The sequence below is a fragment of the Neofelis nebulosa genome, chromosome 9, assembly GCF_028018385.1.
Source record: "Neofelis nebulosa isolate mNeoNeb1 chromosome 9, mNeoNeb1.pri, whole genome shotgun sequence".
Taxonomy (NCBI): domain Eukaryota; kingdom Metazoa; phylum Chordata; class Mammalia; order Carnivora; family Felidae; genus Neofelis; species Neofelis nebulosa.
This window is the reverse complement of record NC_080790.1, coordinates 914,093-937,014: the sequence shown is the minus strand read 5'-3', so window position 1 is coordinate 937,014 and position 22,922 is coordinate 914,093. Positions and strand designations below refer to the sequence as shown.

The 22,922-nt window shown below is 63.0% G+C and overlaps 1 protein-coding gene across 1 annotated transcript in view; it reads left to right on the top strand.

Moving 5' to 3' along the window:
- The window catches only part of PXDN (peroxidasin), a gene marked incomplete at its 5' end in the record, with an annotated part of 79,383 nt that extends 63,822 nt beyond the window's left edge, over positions 1–15,561 (top strand). Inside the window, 7 exons of the mRNA XM_058686331.1 lie at positions 1,359–2,862; positions 5,178–5,312; positions 5,929–6,137; positions 10,262–10,382; positions 10,485–10,617; positions 12,853–12,966; positions 13,627–15,561. Coding sequence (XP_058542314.1) covers positions 1,359–2,862; positions 5,178–5,312; positions 5,929–6,137; positions 10,262–10,382; positions 10,485–10,617; positions 12,853–12,966; positions 13,627–13,746 — 2,336 coding nt within the window. The remainder of the gene's footprint in view (positions 1–1,358; positions 2,863–5,177; positions 5,313–5,928; positions 6,138–10,261; positions 10,383–10,484; positions 10,618–12,852; positions 12,967–13,626) is intronic.
- Between the last annotated feature and the right edge of the window lie 7,361 nt (positions 15,562–22,922).

Sequence of the window (22,922 nt, the reverse complement as noted above, 5' to 3'; positions counted from 1 at the left end):
CGGTACCCATGCTTGCCCGGGCCGTGCTCATCCCTCCGACTGGAAAGCAGGCCAGAGGAGAGAGGGGCAGTGCAGGGGGACGCCAGCCCCGACCCCTGGAGGTTCTGGGGCTTCCCGAGGTAGACACCCCGATCCCGCTTTGCCGTGTCTGCGAGGTGCCCGCGGACGGAGTGTTCAGGTCTGAGGGAGCCGAGCGTCGGGCCGGCTCGCAGCCCAGCGTGCCTGTCCTCTCATGTGGCACGCCTGCCCCCTCCCACCTCCAGTGCTCTATTCCCTCCATGGGTGGGACTGGCTCGGCTCCTTTAAACGTAGGCAGAGTCCATCTTGACCGGCTTCAAGCAGGTACCGTGCAAGATGGTGCTGACCAGGAGTCTAGCAGTGTGGGCGGACATGTGAGCCCGTGTGCCCGTGCGTGCATGCATGCCCTTCTGTGTGCGCGTGTGCCCCTCTGCCTATGTGCTGTGTGTACACGTGTGCCCCTGCGTGTGAACGTGTATTCCTACACATGCATATGTGCCCTTGCGTGCGTGCTCTTGCTTGTGTGCGCGTGCCTCTGCGTGTGCACGTGTGCCCCTGGGTGTGTGTGCCCCTCTGAACGTGTACCTCTGCATGTGCTCCTGTGTGTGTGCACGTATGCCCCTGCGTGTGCATGTGCTTGTGTGCCCTGCATGTGAACGTGTACTCCTACACGTGCATATGTGCCCTTGTGTGCATGCTCTTGCTTGTGTGTGAGTGCCTCTGCGTGTGCGCGTGTGCACATGTGCCCCTGGGTGTGTGTGCCCATCTGTGTGCACGTGTATGTCTGCATGTGCTCCTGTGTGCTCCCGTGTGTGTGTCTGTGTGTATGCACGTGTGCCCCTGTGTGTGCGTGTGCATGTGCTTGTGTGCCCTGCGTGTGAACGTGTACCTCTACACGTGCATATGTGCCCTTGTGTGTGTGTTCTTGCTTGTGTGCGCCTGCCTCTGCGTGTGCACGTGTGCCCCTGGGTGTGTGCGCCCCTCTGCACGTGTACGTGTGCCCCCGTGTGTGCCTGTACTGTGCACGCGGGCGTGAGGGTGCCCCGGTGCACACGTGCACGCCCCCCTGAGCGCGAAGCTCTTCCAGCAGTCCCAGAACAGGCCCCTGGCGCACGTCAGGTCTTTCCCGGCTGTTCCTGCCGGGACCCCTTCCCCGGCACTGTGTGGACCCCGGGCCGTCCCCCGCTCCCCCACCGCGCGCGCCCGTCCCACGAAGGTCCCCTCCCCTGGCTCCCGGCCCGGCAGGCAGGACTGGGTGGGGGAGGACCGCGGGGGCCAGGGCCGCGTGCCCGTGTGCTGCCCGCCGTCCGGAGGGTAAGCCGCGTCCCCCTCTGCCGCAGGTTACCACTACAACGACCTCGTGTCCCCCCAGTACCTGAGCCTCATCGCCAACCTGTCCGGCTGCACGGCCCACCGGCGCGTGAACAACTGCTCGGACATGTGCTTCCACCAGAAGTACCGCACGCACGATGGCACCTGCAACAATCTGCAGCACCCCATGTGGGGCGCCTCGCTGACCGCCTTCGAGCGCCTGCTGAAGGCCGTGTACGAGAACGGGTTCAACACCCCGCGGGGCATCGACCCCGGCCGGCTGTACCACGGCCACGCGCTGCCCGTGCCTCGCTTGGTGTCCACGTCCCTGATCGGGACCGAGACCGTCACGCCCGACGAGCAGTTCACGCACATGCTCATGCAGTGGGGCCAGTTTCTGGACCACGACCTGGACTCCACGGTGGTGGCCCTGAGCCAGGCTCGCTTCTCCGACGGACAGCACTGCAGCTCCGTGTGCAGCAACGACCCGCCCTGCTTCTCGGTCGCCGTGCCCCCCAACGACCCCCGCGTCAGGAACGGGGCTCGCTGCATGTTCTTCGTGCGTTCCAGCCCCGTGTGCGGCAGCGGGATGACGTCCCTCCTCATGAACTCCGTGTACCCGCGGGAGCAGATCAACCAGCTCACCTCCTACATCGACGCCTCCAACGTGTATGGGAGCACGGAGCACGAGGCGCGCGCCATCCGGGACCTGGCCAGCCACCGGGGGCTCCTGCGGCAGGGCATCGTGCAGCGGTCGGGGAAGCCGCTGCTGCCCTTTGCCACCGGGCCGCCCACGGAGTGCATGCGGGACGAGAACGAGAGCCCCATCCCCTGCTTCCTGGCCGGGGACCACCGCGCCAACGAGCAGCTGGGCCTGACCAGCATGCACACGCTCTGGTTCCGGGAGCACAACCGCGTGGCCGCCGAGCTGCTCTCCCTGAACCCACACTGGGACGGGGACACCATCTACCACGAGGCGAGGAAGATCGTGGGCGCGCAGGTGCAGCACATCACCTACCAGCACTGGCTGCCCAAGGTGCTGGGCGAGGTGGGCATGAAGGCGCTGGGCGACTACCGCGGCTACGACCCGGGCGTCAACGCCGGCATCTTCAACGCCTTCGCCACGGCCGCCTTCAGGTTCGGCCACACGCTGGTCAACCCCGTGCTCTACCGGCTGGACGAGAACTTCGAGCCCATCGTGCAGGGACACATCCCCCTGCACAAAGCCTTCTTCTCTCCCTTCCGCATAGTGAACGAGGGCGGCATCGACCCACTGCTCAGGGGCCTGTTCGGCGTGGCCGGGAAGATGCGTGTCCCCTCACAGCTGCTGAACACGGAGCTCACCGAGCGGCTCTTCTCCATGGCGCACGCGGTGGCCCTGGACCTGGCCGCCATCAACATCCAGCGGGGCCGGGACCACGGCATCCCGCCCTACCACGAATACCGAGTGTACTGCAACCTGTCGTCCGCCCACACCTTTGAGGACCTGAAAAATGAGATCAAGAACCCCGAGATCCGGGAGAAGCTGAGACGGTGAGTTGAAGGAGGAGCCACCGTGTGGCGTCTTGGGTTTCTCAGCGTTGTCAGGGTCAGGCGTGCCGAGAAAGGTGGCCCCACGTGTGCGTGGCTGTTGTTCTCGGGATCCTAGTGTGTGTGTGTGCAGCTGGGAGGGCAGAGCCTGTGGAGGGGTCGCCTTCGGAGGCCGTGCAGGTGCAGGGAGTGGTGGCCACAGCCACGTGGGTGCCCGGCCTGCTTGTGCAGGGGAGCCCGACGGGAGGGGAAGGACCTGCGGGGAACCTCGGGCCCCAGCGTGCGTGTGTGGGGCTCTGTGGGCAGCTCCCTTGCTCGCAGCAGGCAGAGAGCACCAGAGCTCGGCCAGCACGACAGGGACACCTCTGTGTCCGGGGACCACTGCCCACAGCCTCAGGCAATCGTGCGGGCTCTGGGCAGCAGGAGCCCGGGGCCTGTGGCGCTGGAACCGTGAGGGTGCTCTGGGCACCCCAAGACCACAGGGGCAGCAGGGAGGTTAGTGGCCTTGGTCCCTGGCTGGGCGGTGCGTTAGACCTGCATTTCTGCACTCACTCAGCCGTCCGCCCTTCTCACGGGCACGGCTGCCCTTGGCTTGCTGACTACCTACCGTGTGACTTATCGTTTCTTTAATGCAAATAGTCCCTTTTTAGAGTTTTTCCATAACGATCCCTCCTCGTCCTCGGACTTGTCAAGTACGTCTACAAGTCATCGTGTATTTAAGTTGCGTTCGTTCACGTCGGAAAGAATTGTTTGAAAAAGGAAAGCTGTCTGAGGCCACACTGCGTGCTTTCTGGACTCTCCGGTTCGCCTGGTTCGCTTATTCTGAGTTGCTCACTTTCCACTGAAGGTGAGGCGTTCCCCAGTTAGGATCTGACCGTGGCTTCTCCAAGACGATCACTTTTTACTCGTAACTTATCGCGAGGTGCGACGACGTGAACGCACCTAGCCCTCCTGAGTCCGGCGCGTTCCAGCGTCCTTTAAGTAACGGTATCAGGCTGCCGGTTTGTGTGAATCCTGCGGCACTGGGACATCACCGGGCACAGAACCGCTCGGTCAGGATTTGCGGGATCTGTGTTTCTTACGTGCCGGTCCCGTCCGGATGAACATGGGTCGCTCTCCCGTATTTCTCTGCTTTGCCAAACTCCGTTCACGACAGTGGGGAGACCCTAGCGTCCCAGCACCACAGGCCGGGGGAGGGGTGTCCGCCTCGTGCGCCGCAGACCCTGGAAAGGAAGCTTCACCGTCTTTACCGCCACAGCGAGTTCCTCAGCCGTCAGCCCCCGAGCCCTGCGGGAGGGGTGGGGGGCCTGGCCCGAGTGGGGTGCTCCCTGCTGGCTGCGGCCCCCGAGCGAGCGGGTGTGGGCGCTGTCCCCTCGTGGGGAGCGGCTCCTTCAAGCGGAGGCCGCGTCGGCGGCAAGGTCACGGGAGCCGTGCAGGCTGGGGCTCCCGACTTCCCCGCCTGCCCTCAGCCCCGCTCCCCGGGGAAACCACGGCATGAGGCTCCTCTGTTTGCAGCCGAGGTCAGTGCTGATGGCGTGGGGCTTGGCAGGAGCGCCCAGCCACCCTTCTCGAGGGTGCCTGAACAGCACCCCCTCTTTCCTCTGTGGCCACAGCCCCGCCGACGGAGCCGGCCGCGCCCCTGAGCCGGATAGTGTGCGTATAGAAAAGCCAGCTGAGCTCTGAGTCCCAACTGAGACCGAGCACCCGCGTCTGGGAGAGCCGCGTGCGTGTCTCAGGGGAGAGCCTGCCGCCAGCTCTCTGCCCGCGTGCTTGTGCTTCGCGGGAGCTGGAAGAGCTCGATGAAAGTGTTTGCTCTTGAACGTTTCAACCCCGCTGTCTTGGCCTCCTGTGCTGTTCTGCTGAGCAAATGGCTTCGTTACCGCAAACCTATTTTCAACAAACGGTAGAATTCCAGCGTCACAATTACCCGTTGGAAACTCTGTTCTCAGTTATGTGAAGTTTATTTATATTTATGAAAAAAACCTGGAAGGTTGTACGTTATCCTGTCAAGTGTGATGATCTCTGAACAGAAAAGGTGTGATTTTAACTCTCTTCCTGTATTTCTTGGTTTTTCTAAACTTACAATAAACGTGCGGTATGCTTTATGCGTGTGTATACGTATATGCACAGAAAGTAGGGAAAAGTTTTGAAACGTAATGGGTAGACGGTTTGAGTAATGATGAATGTTCTTTGTGGAAAGCAGGTCCGAATGATGCTAAATGGTAGTAAAGATGGGGACTTTCTCACGTTGGTTTTATGTACTAGCTGTCTCACGCCTAAGCAAATTTGAGGTTTCACTGGGTTGTTTTCCTTTGTAGGTTATACGGGTCCCCACTCAACATTGACTTATTTCCTGCCCTCATGGTAGAGGATTTGGTCCCTGGAAGCCGACTGGGACCGACCCTGATGTGCCTGCTGAGTACACAGTTCAAGCGCCTGAGAGATGGGGACAGGTAAAGGCAGGTGCCGTAGGGACGACAGGTGAAGACAGGTGAGGCCGGGGAGAGCCTCTGCTCTGAAATGCACCTTTCCGGGAACTCGGGGATGTGAGGGACACGTGGCGGAGACTGTGTCCAGGTGAAAGTGGATGAGCGTCTTCGCGCCTCGCCGCGTTCATGATTAGCTCCCTAGTGTGGGGACCTGCCCCCGACTGCAGCCCCAGGATCACGTGACCCAGTTCACAGGTGCTTTCGTGCCCTTCCACGTAGCGAGGGCATCTCTGTTCCCAAGAACGGTGCACACGGTTCAACCGCCGTGGCAGTTCGGAGGGATTTGAGCTTCTGGCAAGACTGACACGATGTCACGAGTGGGGTTTACCGCGGGGCAGTGCAGCAGGGGCCGCGCCACGCCAGGGGTCTCACCCCCACCTGCTCCAGCTTCTCTGCTGCGTCCAGTACAGGCCCCGTGTGTTGGGTCTTGAGTAGGAGGCGTGATCCGTGCTTGAGCCCCTCTTAAGTGACAGCGGACTGAGCCCCGCGGCGTCCGTGCCGTCGGCAGAGCTTCCTGGCGGTTTCCCTGCGCCTCCGCGGGGCCTCCGGGCGTCTGACCTTGCTCTCACTCTGGAAACAGGCTGTGGTACGAGAACCCGGGGGTGTTCTCCCCGGCGCAGCTGACACAGATCAAGCAGACGTCGCTGGCCAGGATTCTGTGCGACAACGCGGACAACATCACGCGTGTGCAGAGGGACGTGTTCAGGGTGGCCGAGTTCCCCCACGGCTACAGCAGCTGCGACGACGTCCCCCGCGTGGACCTGCGCGTGTGGCAGGACTGCTGCGAAGGTGTGCGTCCCCAACGCCCAGCCCCTCCCTCGCCTCTGTGGTTTGTCTTCCCCACTGCCTGCCCGCTCCTGCCGCGCTCACCGCCTGCTGTGGTGCTCCCGGGGCGTCTGGCGCGGTGCTCCTGGGGCTCCTGCGGTAGTGCTCCCGGGGCGTCTGGCGTGGTGCTCCCGGGGCGTCTGGCGTGGTGCTCCCGGGGCTCCTGCCGAGGTGCTCCTGGGGCGTCTGGCATGGTGCTCCTGGGGCTCCTGCCGTGGTACTCCCGGGGTGTCTGGTGTGGTGCTCCCGGGGCGTCTGGCATGGTGCTCCAGGGGCTCCTGCCTTGGTGCTCCCAGGGCGTCTGGCATGGTGCTCCCAGGGTTCCTGCCGTGGTGCTCCCGGGGCTCCTGCCCAGGTGCTCCCGGGGCGTCTGGGTTGGTGCTCCTCGGGCTCCTGTGATGGTGCTCCCGGGGTGTCTGGTGTAGTGCTCCCGGGGCTCTTGCTTTGGTGCTCCCAGGGCTCCTGCCGCGGTGCTCCCGGGGCGTCTGGTGTGGTGCTCTCTGGACGCTTGGCCGCAGTGGGGACAGAACCAGGTACCGCCCTTGCGGGCAGCCATGCAGGGTCGCTGTACAGTCTGAGAGGCCGCGGTCACGAAGGACTGGTAGTGACATGGTGGCGTTTCCTGTAAGTGACGTGCCCAGTGGAGGAGACAGGAGACGAGAGTGTGCTTGAGGAGACGGGCTTCTGTGTTGTCTCTGAAACCTAACGTGCGTCTAAACGGGGGCACTCGCGTGTTGTCCTGAGTGTCGTGTATGCACACGCGCGGGTGCCCCTGCCACGTTGACGCCCCAGGATGTGTGCTCAGTAGAGAAGTGTGTGCTGTGCGTCCAGACCCCTGTGAGAACACCGTACCTGGAGGGGCACGTTGTGTAAGATCAGGAGGAGGGCCGAGGCCTGTGGAGTGGTGGGGAGGGGTGGGGAGGGGTGGCGGGTCTCTGGCCGCACCCGGTCCCTGCCGTGGGGCCGCTGTCCTCCTGCCGCGGAGCCCTTGTACTCCCACTGTGGCGAACCACGAATTTGACCTTTTCATTTGAACGTGATTTTGGCTTCATTGAAACTGCATTCAGAGACTGGAATGTGGAAGCCAGGTGCGTTTGGAGCTGCCCTGCGTGACCCACATGCCTGCGGACACAGCCCCTTCCGCCCGGCATGCCGGTGGACAGGAGGCACAGACTAGAGTTGTTCCCTCTCCTTTCCGGAAGAAATAGTTCGGTCAGGCTCTTGTCCTCACTGGTGATTACTCTCAGGAGGCTGCTGTTTGCATGAGGAGGTATCGGAACCTGGGTCCGTGGCCTAGAGCTGTTTGCGGTGTCTCCCTTTGAGTCCGTGCGCGTGTGGGTGCCTGCGCTGATCCGGTTGTGCGTCTGCCCCCTTGGTTCTCTGCGTGTGAACGTACGGTGTGTGTACACGTAGGTGCTAAACAGGGATGTGTGGCACACGCGGTTCGCAAGAGAGTTCGCGTGAAGATGAGGACTGAGTTTGCTGCACGCCCCATCTTCCAAAACATTTGTATTCTCACTATTACCTCGAAGGAACCATGTTCTTGTTTTCAGTTTTTTTGAAAAACATCGTCCTTGTTTGTCCAACTCCGCGTGCTTTCCTGCAAATCTGGCAGAGGAAGCAGGAAGCTGTCCTGACCCCTGGGAAAAGCCGGTTCTCGGATAACTGGCTTCCTGATAGCTTTACCAGGGGCCCCTTGCTGCATAGGAAGGGGCTGAGCCGGGGTTCCTGTTCCGCTCGGAAAACCCAGAGTCCCGGGAGAGACGGGGTCTTGCCAGGCGGGCCTTTCCTGGAGCTGCTGGGGCCGGCTCTCCTGTCCACGCAGCTGCCAAAGGCATTTCTGACATCCTTTGTCCCCGACGCTTTTCCTCCAGAAATAGCAGGCCCGGTCCAGAGCTGACCAAGTTAAAGGATGCTTTGTATTTTTTTTAAATTTTTTTTACATTTATTTATTTTTGAGAGATAGAGTGAGACAAAGTGAGAGTGGGGGAGGGGCAGAGAGAGAGGGAGACCCAGAATCCGAAGCTGGCGCCAGGCTCCGAGCTGTCAGCACAGAGCCCGATGCGGGGCTCGAACTCAAGGACCGCGAGATCGTGACCTGAGCCGAAGTCGGATGCTCAACCGACAGAGCCACCCAGGCGCCCCGAAAGGATGCTTTTTAAGCTTTGTCTTTTATCGTAGCTCCAAAGTCGTGTTTAAAATACAGTAGGAAGAAAAAGTTTTGACAGACCGAACGTCGGTCGCTGTTTACTTTCCATTCAGCTTTTAAAGACTCGCTGAAAGCAGCCCTCTGAGCTCCCCCCTGAGCCACAGCCGCGCATCGTGTGCACAGAGGGGCCGGACGGGAGGGTTCCTGGGCGGGTGGTTTCAGAGGGGAGTTTCAAATTGCCCCTCTGTGGGCAAGGAAGAGCACATAGGCACACGCACACACTCTTGCACATGTTGGTGTATCTTGAAGTAATCGCGTGGGTTATAAAATACTGCGGATGATTCCGGGACCTGAATAGATGCATTGGTCGTTTGTTACCTATTAGTCACTGTTCTCTCTCCCGTGTGTCTGTATGAGTACACGTGTGCCTAAGTACGCACGCGCGTGTGTATGCATATGTGTATACACGCACACGTGTATGCACGCAGATGCGTGTGTACGCTCACGCATGTGTATGTGCATCTGTGTGCGTGTGCACACACGTGTGTACTGTGTATGTGTGTACGTGCATGCAAGCACAGACGGGTGTGTGTCCACACGTGTGTATGTGCATACGTGTGCACACATGCACACATGGGTGCGTATGTGCGTACGAATGCATGCATATGCACACATTGCGTGTTTGTACACTTGTGTATGTGTGTGCATAGGTACGCACGTATGTATACATACGTGTGTGTACTGGTGTGTGTGTGTGTTTGTAGGGAAATAGGACACATTTTCCTGAACTAGAGGAGGAAGTCTGAGCGTGCCCCTGTGCTCCTGAATAACCCACTCACGTGTGTGTGTGGGCAAGATTGGGAAATTAGCGTGGATACACATGCACGTCCTACGACAGGGATTTAATCTCGCGCCCCCGGGTCCCCTCTGTCCTCCTCCGGGCCCGCCGCAGCCTCTCCCTGGGTTCAGATCAGAGCCGGCTCTGCGTTCGGGGCGCTGGCGCTCCCTGGGCGGGGCTGCATTCTCTCGGTGCGGCCGCAGGAGGCGCGTGATGCCGGCCTGTCCCCCCGCGCGGGACCTTCACGAGGATTGCTGGCTGGATCGTGGTGTCTGCGTTTGCGCAGCGTGAGTGTCGCCGTGGGCTCCTGCTGCCGCCCCGAGGGGCACCTGGCCGCATGGTGTGAGCACCGCTGGGGAGGGTGTGTGCTTTAGCGCCACGGGCTGCGCATCCTCTGCTCCCACGGCGTTGCCCCAGGCCTCCGGGTCCCACGAGCCTACGCTGTGACCCTGCATCGGGGCGGAGTGGCGTGACATGGGTCCGGGAGCGGGTGGGAAGCCGAGTGGTGGCTGCTGACGATCGGAGGCGTGTGGAGGCCTCTGGGAGGCGCGGTCTGCTGGCAGAGGGGCTCCAGGCCCTGCCTTCCCTTCCCAGCGGCCGGCAGGCGGAGCTGGCCCCAGCTTACGCTCCACGTCCTGCTGTCTGGGGCCGGGCCGCCGGACGGGGCACCGGCGTGTGCAACATGCTCCACATCGTCCCCCCTCCCCCCCCCCCCCCCCCCCCCCCCCCCCCCGGCCACAGGGGAAGCTGACGCCCTGGCGCGAGCAGACGGACGTGAGGCCGGGACCGCGTGCCCCCGTCCCTGTGGTGGGGGAGGCCGGCGTGGGTTTGAGAGGACAGCCGCAATGCTTCGTGCCTGCAGGAGGCCGGAGCAGGCTGGGGGCTCCCGGGAACGGGGGAGTGGGGGGAGACACAGTCAGAAGCCATCTTGCCTGTGGCGGGAGAAGGGAAGCACAGCCGGGTTTTTGGCCGCTGCGGCCGCCAGGCGGTGGCTCGAGTCGTACACGTGCCGGAAGGCCAGTTGACGTCTCCCAGGATGAGCCCGTGTCTTCTGAATTGGACCCAACGCCACCCGACACACCCCTTCTGCTTGCGTTTCAGACTGCCGGACCCGGGGACAGTTCAACGCGTTCTCGTATCATCTCCGAGGCAGGCGGTCCCTGGGGTTCAGCTACCAGGAGGACGGCCCCGCCGGGGGAGCGGGACCCGGGGGGACACCAAGGTACGGCCGTCTCCGGGGTGAGGTCCCGGTGCTGGGCGGGGGCACGTGCAGCCACCGGTGGCCTCCAGCTCGAGTCACAGCGTCCCCTTCTCCCCCGCGCAGCGTGGGGCAGCACAGAAAGCGCCCCGGCAATGCCACGGCCGCGTCCCGTGAGCGTCCACAGGTTCCGGGGACGAACGACTTCAAGGACTTCGTTGTGGAAATGCAGAAGACCATCACGGACCTCAGAGAGCAGGTAGCTGCCTGGCACGTCCTGTCCCACGCTGCGGACGGCACTGTGGCCACCGTGACTGCGTGGGTGCGCCACTGGTCTGCCCTCACGTGGAGCCTCCAGGGACACCACTTCCTTCTGGGGCCGCTTTGTGGCCTGTCCCCGGCCTAGCCACTTTGGGCTGCCCTCAGGATTCCCACGGCCGGGGGGCTCATGCTTTGAGCTGCCCGCAGGTGCCCTTGTGGGAGGGGGTCCCCGGAGCGGCCAGAGTCCGTAGGTCAGGAGGGGGCTCAGGATTAGGGCCACGAGGGAGAAGCCACACTTCAGGCCCCATCCTGAGGCCATGACGATGTGATCCTTGTTCCCAGGGCGGGATCAGGAGCTGGTTTGTGGTCAGGACCCCCTGGTGGGGGCAGGGCACCGTCTATACACTGGGCTCTTCTCTGGGCATCTGTAGGGTTTGCAGAAAACCATCTGTCCTCCCCGGCTCAGGGGACTTGCTTTCTCCTCTCCCGTCTCTGTGTCCGGGCCTCCGTGGTGGGCTTTTATGTATCACGAGTGGAGACTGAGGCCTTAGTAATAAGCGTGCAGACCTCGGACGGTCCTTTTGGCAGGGATTCCTGATGTTGTGGAAACTTCTGGAGACGCGCCTGTGACTGGTGGTCTTGGAGCACGACCCCACTCCTACTTACGGGGCCCCCAGTCCTCAGGGATGGGACCCTGGGGTCTTCTGTCCCAGCCTCTCGGAGAGGTGTCCCGGCTCTGACCGCGTCTGCCCTCCTGTCTTGACGTGCACGTGCAGTGTGAGGTGATCTCACCTGACGGCCTTTATTTGCTGTCACATGGCAAATGGAGACAGGCTAGGAGGGGATAGCGGGCACCATGCAGAGTTCAGGGTTTAAGGCACCAGGAGAGCAGCCCCCAAAAGTCACTTGGAGCCGAAGAGACAACCAGGCTGTGACAAGCACAGGGTGTCCTGGGGGCCCAGCCCGACACAGGTGGGCGCTGGGAGGCCTGAAGACAGTCTCTCGGAGACCCTTGGAGCGTCACAGGTGGGTGGGGGGCGGGGGGGTCACGCTCTGCAGGTGGGGTAGTGCGAGCAGAGGCAGGAGGCAGGACGAGGCAGCGTGAGGCGAGCGTCTGTGGGTCCGTGACTTCTCGCACCTGCAGGATGAAGTGACTCTGCCGTCCCCTATCTCCTTTGCTCTGCGCAGCCCTGCATTTCAGGGCGGGTGCTGGTCAGGGGCGCCAGGGCTGGTGCCTTGCGGGGGGGGACGTCTGCTGTGACTGCAGCCCAGGAGGGAGTGGGGGCACCTGTCCTGCTCCGTGCGGCCGCGCTGCGTCCCGCAGACGTGCTCACAGTCTCCCCGAGGCGGACACGGCTCCAGTCCTGGCCTTGCTGCCTCTGGCTTTACGCTGAAACGGGGTCAGCAGCCACCGAGGGAGCCCCCGCCATCCCCAGCAGCCCTGCCCGGCCCGTGGCCCCCGCTGCTGCACCTCAGGGACCTTCCTTTCCCTCCCTTCTTGGAAGGTCCGGTGGCTTTCGAGATCGGTTGTGCTGACAAGTGCCGGCTTCCGCTCGGAGCCTGCCTGTGACCTGCCGGCTCGAGTGCCCGTCGGCCCCTAAATGTCAGGTCACCAGGCCGTGGGTGAGCTGGGTGCTGAGTGCCCGGGGCAGGTGACTTCGCTGCTCTGGGCAGCGGTCTGGCCTTGCGCAGCGGGGAGGCCGTGCTGTTTTCCACGTGCTGTCACACCGCGTGCACGTCACGCGTTTCACTGACGGGGGCTCGTAGGGGGTCTGCGAGTTCACTGTTCGGCCCACTCCTGCCTTCCGTCAGAGCTGCGGGCGCCCAATTGTGCCCGTTCTGGGGGGTCTGGAGATGCAGCTGCCTGTGACGGAAACCCCACGCGATGACAGTCTAGACGTGCCGGCCCAGCCGCAGGGTCGGAGGGAGGGACGCCCGCAGAGCCCGGTCACGACCGTTGGCCGCCGGGGTCCAGGCTCAGGGTGTTCCCGTCCGGCTGGGTCTGGCGCTCGCCGGCCTGTGGGAAGCCGCCCTCCAATTCTCCGGGCTCCTCCTGCGCCTCCCATGCCTTGCAGTGTAGGCCTGGGTGCGGCGTAGGCCGGCGCGGCTGTCGCCTGCCTGGTGACGGGCCGGCTCTGGGAGGCGCCGCTCCCGGCGACGGCACAGCCGCCCTTGCAGAGAGAAGCTCTTGGTCGCGTGTGACCCGCACACGTCTCGCTTTGCTTTGCGGCAGATAAAGAGGCTGGAGGCCCGGCTCAGCGCCACGGACTGCACGGACGCAGACGGGGAGCCTCACGCCAACGGCGCCACGTGGAAGCAAGACGCGTGTACCACCTGCGAGTGCCGTGTGAGTGTGGGGCCCCGGCACGTGGGCTCCGGGGCGGGCGGCCGCAGGGTCCGCCAGAGGCCCCAGGGGTTGTCTGGGGAGGGGGTGGCTCTTCCCCGAGAGCCGCCGTTACGGGGCTGCCCGAGCAGCCGCCGAGGTGCCTATACCAGTGAGGAGGCTGGTCCCGCCGGGTGGCCTGGGCCTCCAGAGGAAGGGGACGGGCCGCCGTGGTGCCCGGGCTGGAGGCTGGGGGCACAGCACAGGGCAGTGGGCCGGTCTGGTGCCCCAGATGCGCGTCGGGAAGGGGATTCTTCCTCCGGTCCGGGGACGGGAGAGGCAGGCGCCCCAGGATCCCTGGCGGTTGTCGCGTTCGGGCAGGGCAGGGACCGTGCCTCCTGACTTTGTCCTCCTCTGGCTGACATCCCCGGACGCGGGGTCTCAGGGGTGGGGCCAGGAGGGTGTGCTGAGCCCCAGGTCCCGGGCTGTCCTCAGGGTGGGGAGCCGAGGGCGGGGACCTCGCGGAAGAAGTACAGAGTGTCCGAAGCCGTGAATCACCCGGAGAACGACCCCTGTGTTACAGAGTGCACCAGAGAACTCGGGCGTAGACGGGTGGGGGAGGGCGGGCGGCGCCCAGGACGCGCACCCCAGGAGCTGACCGGTGCTGGCGCCTCTCTCCTCCAGGACGGGCAGGTCACGTGCTTTGTGGAAGCCTGCCAGCCTGCCGGTTGCCCAGCGCCCGTGAGAGCCCCCGGGGCCTGCTGTCCGGCCTGCCCGAGAGACGGCTCGGGGAAGAGGCCGTAGGCTCCGTGAAGCCTTCGGCGCCCGCGCGGGGCGTGTGGACGAGAGGGACCATCGCCGCCCGGGACCCCTTCTGTCTCCGGAGGAGCACAGGTGCTTAGAGCAGAGCGTTGGCAGAGGAGAAACCACGGACACACGTCCTGACTTCACGTTAGATTCTCAGGTTTTTATTTAAGTTTTTTTAACGACAAATTGGTGCTACTAGTAAATTGCACGGTCCAGTTATTTAGGCTGCTGGATTCGTGTCCCTGGACGCTACTCGTCTCCCCAACCAAACGTTCGTCCCCTGGGCTCCGACGCCTGGAGCTCGGCAGCTGCCCGCCGTGAGGGCGCGTCACGGAGCCGCCAGAAGGAAGCGCACCGCAGGGAGAGCGGGATCAGCACTTGGCCGACGGGCAGGCTGGTGGGAGAGCCGGCTGACGTCCGGGCGGCGGGTGCGGGCTCCCCGGGCCCGACCCGACACCAGCACGGAGCACACGGCCCCGCGGCTCAGCCCCCGCTCGCCGGCGACCTCCAGCACGTCTCCCGTGAGGACATCAGCCACGTGCAGAACCCACGGCTTGCGTGGAGCCGCCTGGGGTGGACCGAGTGTGGAACCCCCTCCCCCCCATTCCTGCTCAACCCCGGGTGTGGTGCCCGCACGGAGGCCTCTCCCGACGGAGGAGTCGGTGTTGGCGACTTTGTGACTTCAGGTTGTGTAAGTGCCTTAAGGAAACAATCAGTCCCTATACCTCATTTGTATTTTCAAAGTGCAGGATGTTTGACGAGATTGCGCCCATGTTTGCGGTGTTCGGGTGGCAGAGAAATGCCTTCCACTGTGCGAAAGTCGTCTCCGAATTCAGTGAAGAGCAACCATCATACCTCGTGGTCTCTCTTTTCAATTGACCAGAAACCTCCTTCTTTGTTTTCAATATGAAGTGATCTGTGTCCTCAGAAACGTGTCCCTGAACGTGCGGGCGCCGTGGGAAGTGCCCCGAGGTCACAGGTGGTTTCGTATGTGGGGGGCGCGTCCCGGGCTGGGGGGTCGCAACCCATCCCTGGGGTGGCCGGGAGGCCGTCGGGCACGTCGTGAGCAGTTTCGAAGCCCGACCTGGGCCCGGCACGGCCTTCCTTCCGGAAGCAGGAGACCCCGGCTCTGTGACCAGCCGGCCCCAACCGCGGGAGGGAGTGCACATCCCCGCCATGAGCGTGTTCACAGCGGCTCTGAACACAGCCAACTTGACTTCTCATCCTCGTCACGTTGAGTGGTAAATACAAGCTGGTGTTCCGTGGGGCGTGGGACTGCCCCTGAGGGATCAAGTCACTTTTAACACCCAAACCCTAGAACCGATTTCTGTCGAGTAGAGAGCGGAGGACTGTCCACAGCGTGACAGTTGTGGAGGTTGCTCAGGTGTAGAACGGCAGCGGACCCCACCCTCCGCGAGCAGCCGGCGTCTCCAGGCGCCTTGGTGGCGGATTGTGGTTTTGCTTGGAGGCACATGCACGTGGGCTAGAACGGGTGACTGGGACTGTGTCCTCTACCCGGAGGCGCGGCTGCCTGTGACTCGCGGTGCCTGTCTGGAACCGCAGCGGGAACGTGGAATGTGGCGGGGCCACCGGATTAATCTCACGCGGAGCGTCCGAGCTGCGGGCGGGGTCCCGGGGCCCTCTCGGCAGCCACGGTGACGTGAGGCGAGTGTACATATTTATTTACTTTCTGACTGTTGCCAACAGACAAGTGCCTTTTTACGTTCATTGTAACCAGTTCATACCAAAGAAACGTTTGCACTATGTAACGATGCCTTCAGTTCAAATAAATGGGCCACGTTTTCAAACGGAGAGTGGCGTTCTTTTTTCCCTCAGCCCGTCGTCGGGGCGGCACCTTGGGGGCCCTTGGGAGGCCGACAGCAAGGTCGGGACCCGAGGCGGCTCCTGGAGAGAGCCCAAGCTGCTCTGCCCGTGCATGGTCTCCCACGAAAATGTGAGAGAAAGCAGAGAAACGGAAGCGGAGTTAGAACAGATGCTCTGGGGCCCGTGGGGGCTCTGTCAGTTTAGCGTCGAACACGATTTCAGCTCAGGCCATGATCCCGCAGTTGTGGGATCGAGCTCCGTTTCGGGCTCTGTGCTGACAGCACACAGCCTACTTGGGATTCTCTCTCTCTCTCTCTCTCTCTCTCTCTCTCTCTGCCCCTCCTCCCTCTCAAAACAAACAAACAAACAAACGGACTCTGCTCTCAAATAGCTAGGACGCTGTCACGGGCCGAGGCGCTTTGCCGTTTTGATCTCAGGGGAGCGTGACATGTCGCGGTCTGGACCTGGACCAAGACGTGTCTGCCAGAGACGCCGTGTGGCCCCGGCCGACACGCGGACTCTGCAGGGGTCCCAGAGACGGAGGTGGCAGACGTGGGCTGTTCCTCCGGGGACCCGCCCTGGTCCGGGCTCTGGGTGCGAGAGGACAGGACGCTGTTCTGAGGGGCACTGGAGGGGGTGGGGCACCTTCCCGTCTCTGGAAGAGTCGGTTCTTTACGCCGTTATCGCAAGGAGAACAGGGAGTGAACACCAGGGAAGATCACACGCGTTTCTCAAACTGCCGAGTTGCTTCCCAGCCAGACACGCGAGTGGCTGTGCAACACCCAAGTCTGGGGAGCTGAGGCCCTCAGTTACCGGATGCTTTAGCGACGCGTTCTCCGTCCTCGACGGCACGCCCGCTCGGGGTCGTGGGGAGCTTGCAACCGCTCTTCGCCAGCCACGCAAGAATTCTCGTCTCTCCTTAGACTTGTGTAATGCTACGTATTTGTGTGACGTGAACAGAATCCCGTTCCGTTAAACTCCAGCGTCGCGAGGTGGCCATGAGCCGGAGCTTGGGGAGCACGTGCCCAGGCCGAGGACGCAGGGGGCGTGTCATGTCGCCAAAGGTGGGGAGAAGCGCTGGATGAGGTGGGGTGCAGACCAGGCCCTGGGCCTCTCGTCTTGCTCCCCCTCCCCCAAGACCGACACCTGTTCCGTGTGCCGGCCACCCCTGGGATGGCAGTCCCGGAGGGAGGGTCTGGGGGGGGGCGGTGCGCAGCCCTCAGGGGCCGAGGTACACAGGTGTTCAGTTCACCGGGACCACCCACGGCCCGGCCAACAGGAGGCCAGAGGACACTTTCCCAGTCGGTGTGGAACATGGTTGGGGGGGGCAGGGAGTGAGTGCTGTTTACCTATTTTAAGTGAAATGGAGAATGTGAAACTGGCAAAAGTGGGTCATTTGGAGCTTGCTTTAAAAACCGTGGAGAACGGATAGAGTCTGTTGCCTTTCAAAAAGCCCCTGACACCTGTTTCCTGTGTACAGAATTACACGCCAAATGACCTAAGTAGTTGTGTTTGATTTGCCAAGTGATTCACCAAAAAGATTCTCAGATGTGTTCCGGGAACTCGACAAACACATTTTAAACGTATTTGATATTTACAAAAGATGTATTTGCCATTTGGACAAAGTTTCAGGAAATCATCTGATTTGCACAGATGGGATCTTCTGTCACGTTCTGTGGCTTTACCACATCATCACTTCCCAGCTGAAGCCGTGAGACAAGAGAGCATATGGCGTGCCTGGGTGGGAGTCGGGTCACCCTGTGGTGCCGAGAGGGCAGGTGGCCCCCGCGGTGACTGCACCAGGTGACTGTGCGGGGTGACAGTGCGTGGGGTGATGGTGCCTGGTGACAGGGTGGGGGGTGACAGGGCACCGGGCGACGGTGCGTGTGGTGACCGTGCACGTCGGGTGACTGTGTTTGGGGTGACGGCATGCCAGGTGACAGTGCTTGGGGCCTCCTGCAGGTGGAAAGCAGGTGGGGGAGTCCAGACCCCGCCAGCCCTCGGAGCCACGAGCAGAGGGCCCAGCCCTGCACCTTCCCCCTGGTTCCTGCTCGTCCCTCCCAGGCTCCCTCTGGGGTCCCAGTGACAGTAACCAAGGCCCTGACCAGATGGCGTCCCTGCTCTTCAGCTGTTGAGTGCACGTAGTAAGCTTGAAATCTTCCAGATGTGGGTTCTCAGCCATCTGTGTTCAGGGTAATGAGTATTGTCACAGCCCAAACTGTGACGCGTTGGCGGGAGATAGCACGTTTGGATCTAGAAGGTTCCAGAAACTCCAGTAGTGCCCATTTCTATGTTGGTGGGATTTGTTGAAAGTAACTCAGTCTCTGTCTGCTGTTTGGGCGTCTGTCTGGTTTCCTTGTGCAGAGACCGGCGTCCGAGGAAGGGGGGCTGCTCCCGAAGGCCCCCAGCGGCCTTAGCCAGTGTCCTGAACGTCTCCCTGACTTTGCACGGTAATCTCAAAGTCCCATTTTCCCGCTTTGATTCCTGACAGCTGGCCGCCTGGGGTTCTGCCAGGAACAGCTTCCTCCGCGGTCTTGTGACTGAGCGGGGAGGGACACACCCACGCCCCGTGTCACTTGCAGGGAGGGCTCAGGTGCGTGCCCGCTGCCGACTGGCTTTTCTCTCTCAGAGCTTTGGGGCATGAAGACAGGAGTCTGGCTTTCACTGTGCTTTCTGCTCTTTCCGACGTTGATCATCGCCTGAAGCATCGTGGAAACGGTCGTTTGCAAAGTGTTTGCCGCAACCGAATCCCGCTCGAGTGGTTGGCGACCCTCTCCGAGAAGCCCGGAGCTGTGCGGTGACAACATGACAACAGAAGCTCCACGCGCCTTCCCGACTGTCCTCGTCCTTCCCGCACACAGACTGATCCTCTTATTCTGTCTCCAGAAAGCAGAGCAAGTCCGGACAGACAGACGGAGCCCTTGCCGGCCGACTCGCTGAGAACACACGTGTCTGTTCCCTAAAAACTACCGCGCCGGGAGGTGACGCCGTCCACGTTTCCCGTCACGACCTGGAGCGAGGGGGCTCGGTGAGGAGGCGCGGGCCGGTGCGCGTGGACCACCGGGCTGGGCTCGGCGCCCCCAGGGGTCCGCACCTGCTGGACCCACTTCTGACACGGAGGCCGGTGCCGCCTGCTTTCCTCGACCCCGAGCGGGCGGCCGCCGACATCTCGTGAAGTCTTTGCTCTGCCCGAGCCCCTGACTGACGGGTGGCTTGGGGCTCAGTCCTTCCTCCACGGTGCTGACCTGCAGTGTGGACTGGAATCCGTCGCCTCTGTGACCGCGACCCGTGCCAGACTCCCGTCCACACCCGCTGCACGAGCCCCGGGCCCGGCACAGACTCGGGCCGGGGTGGCACCGCCTGGTTCCTGGAACCGTCCGGCCCCATTGCTGCGCCCTGGAAAGGGGGGACGCAGAACTCCGGCCTCGGTTCGTCTGCCGCCCGCACCCACAGAGAGCGAAGTTTTGTAGAGAAGCCTCTCCCGCCGTGACCTGGAATGGCTTCATTGGAGGCCAGCGGCCGTGCCCAGTGTCAGTGCACAGACCGAGCTCCTGCACCCAGAGGGGCCTCCATGTCGCCAGCCTCCTTCCCGCGGCCTCTGTGTCTGCCTGCTCCTCCTCCTCCTCCTCGTGTCCCCGCACCACCTGTCTCTGTGGTGGCCGTGGCCGCACCTGGGACAGTGTCGGAGGGTGGGGCTCGTGCTCTGCTCACTGCCAGCCTCGTGGATCTTCTCCGTGGCTCGGCCCCTGGGTCCCCGGCCAGATCACAGCTCCCCCCGCACACCCGTCCTCCGCGCCGTGCACTCTCCTCTACTTCAGGAGTCACTGCTGGTCCCACTTCTCGTGGGCGGCGGCCCCCTGACTCTTCAGGGGAGGGACCCAGCCTGCAGGCGATGGGGGCGAAATGTCTTCACTTTGCAGGCAGTGCGCGTGAAGACACGAGGCGAGGGTGGGCCGCTGCCCTGCCGGTGGCTTGCTGCTTGCTCCCACGGGACCCCGCCGCCCTTTTGCGCTGCGAGTGATCCTGCCGGTGAGCGTGGCTTTGAAGCGACTACGGTAAGGTCGCCGGAAAAGGACAGAAATGCGCACGCTGCCGGGGACGGCGTGTCGGGCGGAGCCGCGGTGCCTGCGTTGTGGGCGTCTGTCTGGCAGGGAGAACGTGGTCCGAGCCCCCCGGGTCCACGGCCACGCAGCGTGTTTCCTGTGGGCCGACTGTCCCCGGGAACCTCTGTCAGCTGTGTCCCAGATCCTCTGGTCTGCGGCTCGTCTTCGGGTGGGGTCAGCCAGGCTCCGCTCGGAGCTGCCCGCCGGTGGACACACACTGACCCGGGCTGGTGACGGGGCCGTGGGTGCCCCCCAGGTTCCGACCACCCAACTGGCCGCCTCTGTCCTCCGCCTGTTCAGCTGCTTACCGAGCACCAGGCCGTGGCCCGCGCTCTGTGGGGCTGGGGACGTGAGGACACATGGCGGGTGGCCGCGGAGAAGGGACAGAATACCCGACCACCCCGCTCGGTCCAGAATTCAGGGAGTGGGACTTCGTGGCGGAGAAGGCGCGAGTCAGTTGGCTCATTTGTGGCTGTCACAGGTGCACGTGGTGTCAGCCCTGTGCCACAAGCCGGGGGGGTTGCTCGCTTGATCAGTGGCCCTCTGGTGGCGCGCCTGGTTCTCTGCACTTGGCAGAGCGCCTCCTGTGGGTCATCACTGAGGCCACGGAGACACGGCTCAGAGCCGTGAGGCCGCACGTGTCGGGGGAGGCCGAAGTGGAGCCTCCAGGGGGATCCAGACCCGTTCCTCGTTTTCCCCACAAGCAGCCGTTGGAGGGAGACGCGTGGTCAGGTCCCTGCTGCCGGGAAGCCTTCCTGGAGCGCCCGCTGCAGAGCAAGGGCACGCTGCCCTCCTTCCTGCCCCCGCCGCCCAGACGGCCGCACCGGGTGTGAGGCTCTCAGGCCGAACGGTGTGAGAATTCAAGTGACTCCGTCGCTTTCTCCGGGAGTAGAGTTTCCGGATGAGGCCTGAGGGAGCTGGCCCCGGATTCAGGCCGCGTGTGCGTGTCTGGGTGTGTGTGTGTCTGTCCGGGTCCCGCCTGGGTCTAGCGACCTGAGTGCTGGACACAGCACGGGGCTGGACGCGCTCGCCCGGCACCCACTGTTCCTCCGCTGTGTCGCCCGCGGCCCCAGGGAATCCCTTGCCTTTGGTGCACAGTCCTGGTCCGCGAGGGGAGTCCAGGAGGGGACGCCTGGGCCCTTGACTCGCTCAGGACGTTGGTCCTGTTGTCGGATCGTCTTCCTCACGCGTCTGTTTCCCGAGGTCCCGGGTGTAAGGGAGGCTGCCGTGAGCGCCGTCTGGAAATAACCGGAGTGTGTTGCACCATCGTGTTGGCCGCTCTGGCTGGAAGTCATCCTCCTGACCCGACGGAGGGCAAAGGACAGGTGCAGGTTCTGTAGGGAGCCTGGGCCAGCGGTGTGAACACAGGCGCCCACCCACCGGCATGGTGGCTCCCAGGCGGACGGGAAGGGGCACAGGTAGGAGCCGGGTCCGCAGCTGCCTCGAGGTTCTCCGTCTGGAGCCCGCAGCCTCATCTGCACCCCCAGGTACCACCTGTCAGCTGTGCCCACGGCCGCGCGTCTCCCGGACCTGCCGACGATGCGCGTTCTCGTCTGCACGTTTGAGGCGTCGTGATGCAACGTCCGGAGAAGCGCGGCACGTCTGCTTTCTGGAAGGGCCCGAAACTTGGCGGTGGCTCGGGCGGAGAGCCCGCGGCAGGGTGGGCTGGGGCCCTGCGAGTCCGGCTAACGGGTGCTGTTTTGGGGGAACACACGTCCTCCTCAAGATCTTGTTCTTCTCGTTAACACGTCCCTTGTGTTGGAATCAGCAAGGTGGCCCCTCGGGTGGGGACGGGGTGGGCTTGTCGTGAGGACACCTGGGGGCACCAGCTCATCGGGATGCGGGGGGTGGGGGAGGAGCAGGGACCTCAGCGTGGCCCCCAGCACGCAGCTTTCCCGGAACCCGCCTCTGGACGGATGGGCTGACGGCCGAGAACAGTGGTCACCACCTGGGAGGACAGACCCGGGCTCTCTCCAGCTGTGTGATACAGGTGCAGTGCTCAGCCTCTCTGAACTTTGCTCGTGGCTTTTGTGGAAGAGTTGCTAGGCCCTGGGTGGCTTTCAGGACGGGATGCCAGCCTTGAATGCTGGAGCAGCCCCGAGAAAATCGAACAGTGGTTCTCGTCACCGACCTCGTGGGCTGTGGCTGGATTCTGTTCTGTGGTGTCCACAGGGGAGAAAGTGATGAGGCTCAAGGCAGAGGAATTTGTGGGGGGCTTTCCCCTTTGATTTTACCAAACCCCAGACGCTCGAGCAGGCTTAGAGTGTGTTAGCATGAAGACACCGAGCAGAAGGAGATTTGAGCCTGTGGGTGGAAGAGAGAGGGGTCCAGGGTCTGGACAGCAGAGAACCAGGCCCCTGCCAAAGCACCGTAAGCCTGAGGTGGCCTCGAGCTTCCTGCCTTTGGCGCCTGGTGGCTCTGGGGCAGGCGGGCAGAGTCTTCTTGCTGGACGAGGCGCTGGGCGCCCGGCCAGCCACTGGACGGAATGTGGGGAGGCGGGGGGTCCCAGCTCGTGCAAAGGGCGTTGCTGCAAACCAGACGGCAGGGCTCGGACTCTCCCGCCCACAGGTCCACGCCTCCTCTCCCACACGACTAACTGCCTCTGCTCCCAGCCTGAGGCCACACACCACACCGCCTTTCCCGTTCACGCCACCCCCGTGGGACATGGCTGCTTGCCGGGCAGCCACTGTCACTTGTGCCCCAGGCCAGTCCTCTCTGCCCCCCACGTGCTCACTTTCAGAGGCGACAGATTATGCCTGGACTCTCCTGCGGCCCGGAACCCTCCCCTTGGCCTGAGCTGGGCTGCACGTCTGTTCCACGGCCCGGGGCCCTGGGGCCTTTCCACTTAACTCCCCGTGCGGGACGCCTCCCCAGCCCCGACCAGCCCCGGACCAGCCTGCAGAGCCTTGCCGGTTGAGCCGGACCCACTCGGAGCTCCTTGGCCGGGAAGTCTTCTCCAGCTGTTACACTGACACAAACCTTCCTGCCTTGTAAGGGCACGGGGCTGGCCCTTGTCGTTCTGGAACCGTGTTCCCCAAGGAAGTGCACGCAAGTGCTGAGGGCCTCTGTCTGCTGTGCTTTGGGCTGGAAGGCGATGCACCCATACTGACATGATGTTTTAGGTACATGCGTACATATGAATGTATGTTCGTGCAGATAGGTCATCACACGTGCTGCTCGTAGATACGTGTTCACTACGCTAGACATTCACGTGTGTGCGTGCTCGCTTCTGTAAGGGGGGGCGGT